Source organism: Stegastes partitus, unplaced genomic scaffold (genome assembly GCF_000690725.1).
Source record: "Stegastes partitus isolate 25-593 unplaced genomic scaffold, Stegastes_partitus-1.0.2 Scaffold1759, whole genome shotgun sequence".
Classification (NCBI taxonomy): Eukaryota; Metazoa; Chordata; class Actinopteri; family Pomacentridae; genus Stegastes; species Stegastes partitus.
The window spans coordinates 2,911-6,868 of NW_007579490.1; the positions used below are offsets into that span (position 1 = coordinate 2,911).

Genomic DNA, 3,958 nt, shown 5'->3' on the forward strand with positions numbered 1-3,958 from the left:
CCCCCCCCCGACATCATCTCATCAGCCGCCGGCATTAAAAGCTGATGTCATGCATCCAGGAAGCTCTTATTAATAAGAGCAGTGTAACGATAAAGGTCGTCCCACAGAACGCATCTATTTACTGTGTGATGGCTACCTCTAGTGTTTTCCTAATGAACTGTTAAAAACTGACATTGAACATCCTGGAAGTGAATCCGGCTCATGCAGGACTGTAACTCATCGGAGGCTCTCTGATGTGTCTGTTCGTGTCTCTGCAGGGAAACGGGGGGACGGGACCGTCCTCCACAGAAGAAGGCATCGAGGACTTTGTCGGTGGGACCTACGTGCGATTCGACGCCCCGAAAGCCAAAATCCGGAGGAGCTGGCCCGGCGTCCGCGGTACTCTCTGTTCTAATCTTGTGTGCTTGCTGCTCAATTACCCTCTGACTCTAACAGATGGATGTGAGATGTAAATGCATCCCCAGGTGGAGGGGGGGTCCTCTTAGTGATCTGACCTGCTCCAGTGAGTCATTAGATTTGTAATCTTGGCCCTGTGGTTGTGTTTTCTCTAACCAGACATGATCTTGCATCGCTACGTGGTGTCCCGCGTCATCTGGGCCTACATGCTGTCCATCGCCGTGACCTACAGCATCACTCTGTGTCTCTTCCCCGGGCTGGAGTCGGAGATCCGGAACCCCACCTTAGGGGAGTGGCTCCCCATCCTCATCATGGCCACCTTCAACATGTCAGACTTTGTGGGCAAGGTCAGCAGCCAGCTTCTGACACTACAAACAAAATGAACGAACACGAGTGGAAACGGCACACGTAGATTCAGGTTTGGTCATATGGGGCCGATTCACAGCATCTCGAGGTGCTTCACATCGTTGAATGAGAACCTCACATGTCTTCATCATGGTGTATAGATTAATGTCACGGCCACCTCTTAAAAAAGTGGAACATTTACCAGTTGGCATTCAAAAAGGTGGTTTCTCCTTGTGAAGCGTTAGATTTCATTACCAGGTGCTGCATAAATGGAATCAATCAGGTAAAAATCTGAACTAGTGCAGCTACAGTAACACCTGCTTGTTTCTGGTTGTTTTGCTTCTTCTCAGAGCTACGTGGGCGTTCCTACCACCTGACTGACTTGTTTACTGTGATGTGTGAATAGACTGGAGCCACTGCTCACGTCTTTAGCAGGACTTGTGTTGCTTCAGAGTGACTATAATGAACATTTCTTTTGCTTGTTGTTTGGGTTTTATTGTTGCAGCTACTTGGCGCTATGAAAAGCAGAGCTACAAGAACGATGCATTCAGCAGGCAGCAGGAAGAGCTGACTGAGCACTATGATGATTAGTGATAGTTTAGGGTGCTGTAGTTTAGAGTTAAATAGAAGTGAGCGTGGCTCTATGTTCATGTTTCCTGCAACTTTATTCATGCAAATCAAGACCGTTAAAGAAAAAGGTGCAACACATGCATAATGTTTGGAATTTAACATACAGGAGCAGTACTGACCTTCTCATGAAGCTACCCGGTTATCTTGTCCTCGGTGTGGATCTGAGGAATCTTCGGGTGTTTTTGCTAAATATTTTTGCTTCCAAACAAACCCTCCTTCCAGTCAAACCTTTTGTGTCTGTGTGAGCTTTTTAAACCAAGTTCATTTATGTAGGAACATCAGTGAACGGTGGCTTCCAGCTCAGATGACCTGAAGGTACTGGTGGAGATGCAGCAGGCTGAAATTAACGACACAATACAAGAACCACCTTCACCGTAGTCGTGATTGGTGGAGTTCATCCGTCTGTCCATCTATTCATAACACTTCTCAGCAAAGCTTTTACTGGAGCATTTTTAGACTCATCTATAATGAACATCCATCTTTACAAAGAAGGTGGACCTGCAGTCGCTCCACTGGGTCGAGGTTCATCTTTTTCCATCAGATAGTTTTCATTCTGCAAACCATTCATTAGCATCACGTCTGAGAGGGACTGACGTTTACGTCCTAAATCAACCCTTTGAGTGTAAAATACACGGGATTCACTGGTGCATCAGTGTTATGATTACATGACAAGATTCTGGGATTTTACCTGTACGTCGAGCATCCTGGTACCACAGGAGCACACATTACCACCACCAGCTGACCTTTTTTAAATCGTTCGAGTTGTCGCCTCGTTTATTAAACCCGAGAGTGAAGCTGGAGATAAAGTCTGGTGTATTTTTAGGTAATTACACTCAGCTGAAGGCTTTATGTGAATACTCAGAAATGAAACCTTATCTGTCGCTTCAGTTGTTTTGTGGATTGGCGGCTCTGACTTTGTCCTGTTGGACTGTTGAAATGGTCGAGAAGGAGAGAAGCAATTAAATAGAGAAAATGGAGGAAACAAAAACTCATGATAAGAGAAAGAAGAAAATGATTTTTCTTTTGCATTTTGACTCATTTGTGGTGGTTTTCTTACCCTGAGCAGGAGGGCCTGATATTCAGGAGGAGTGTTTTATTTGCCCTCCTCTGCTCACTGGATGCCCCCGCTGTCTCCCCAGATCCTGGCGGCGCTGCCATACGACTGGTCAGGAGGCCGCCTGCTCTTCTTCTCCTGCCTCAGGGTGGTCTTCATCCCTCTGTTTGTCATGTGCGTGTACCCGGCCAGCGCGCCCACCCTGTCCCACCCCGCCTGGCCCTGCCTCTTCTCCCTCCTCATGGGCGTCACCAACGGGTACTTTGGGTCCGTGCCGATGATTCAGGCCGCCGGCAAAGTGCCCCCCGAGCAGAGGGAGCTGGCAGGTGAGCTGATCGCTGTGTGCAGAGATGAGGAGCTCAACAGCTTTACGTCTTCCCTCTCTGTCTCTTGTCCTGTTGTGAAATGTGGACGTGAAGCAGCTCCTAAAGTAGGTTTGAGGTTTCTGTTTTTATCAGACAATGAGTATTTTTTAGGTAGGAGCTGTTTAAAAAGTCCTTCTGTCTCCAGTCACTGATGTGGCTTCTAGGAGCTGGAAATTTGTTTCTCATTGTCTGATAAAAAAAAACCTTATGTGTATAATCAGAGTAGACAGAATGAACCTAATCACACTAGCTCCTAAAATAGCTCATTAAGCTCTAAATCTATTGATTCATGACAAATAATCAACAACACCCCGTACCCTAACCCTAAATAATACAGAGAGGAGAAATCATGTGACACTTGTCTGTTTTACAAGCTGATCTCTGACATTTTATAGCTCCTGAGCTGATTGCTAATCATCATTTTTAGCATCTTGTTGACATATTGCATGATTTTTTCTTCATCTGATCGGAGATACGAGCTTTCCTGACGTGTGCTTTGGCTCTTATTAACCTCATGTGCAGCACTGACCACCATGTAATGTTAGCTCCAGAGGATCCAACACTATGGAGCAGTAAAACATCCAACAGAGGCTGTGAAACATGTTTTTTGTTTCATTAGAACATCTAAAAGTGGTGCAGAGGTTTCACCTGACCGAGCTGGTTTCCTCCTCCGTCCATCACCGCTCCGTCTGTCTCTCTCTGCAGGGAACACCATGACCGTCTCCTACATGACGGGCCTGATGGTCGGCTCCGCTGTGGCGTACGCCGCGTACAGCTTCACCTCTCCGGCAACGGGAACAAGCTTCTCCACGCTCAACGTGCGCACACCTGCCAACGCCACAGGGTTCTGATATAAAAAAAACAAAAACCAGATGCACGGACACAAAGCACGACCAGCCATTTACCCTCGCAGCAGCAAACTCAACAGAAAACAACAGAACTTAATGTTGGAGGGAGGTACGTGCACACCGCAAAACTCAGACTTCTCCACCCCGTCATCGTCCAGCTCGGCCATCGTCTGACTTTCAAACGTCTGCTGTGATTGAAATCCCCCGAAGGAGCAGAACAGGAGCCGTGCATCTGCCATTGGGCCGACATAAGGCCTCCGAGCGCCACGCCGGGACATTCCTGTCTGCATATGTGCGAACAGATCGTCTGACATTTGTAC

The 3,958-nt window shown here is 47.2% G+C and overlaps 1 protein-coding gene across 1 annotated transcript in view; it reads left to right on the forward strand.

The window, feature by feature from the left end:
- The window catches only part of LOC103372459 (equilibrative nucleoside transporter 4), a 6,373-nt gene extending 2,732 nt beyond the window's left edge, over positions 1-3,641 (forward strand). The window contains exons 2-5 of the mRNA XM_008302113.1: positions 258-378; positions 556-743; positions 2,511-2,751; positions 3,496-3,641. Coding sequence (XP_008300335.1) covers positions 258-378; positions 556-743; positions 2,511-2,751; positions 3,496-3,641 — 696 coding nt within the window. The remainder of the gene's footprint in view (positions 1-257; positions 379-555; positions 744-2,510; positions 2,752-3,495) is intronic.
- The last annotated feature ends 317 nt before the right edge of the window (positions 3,642-3,958 follow it).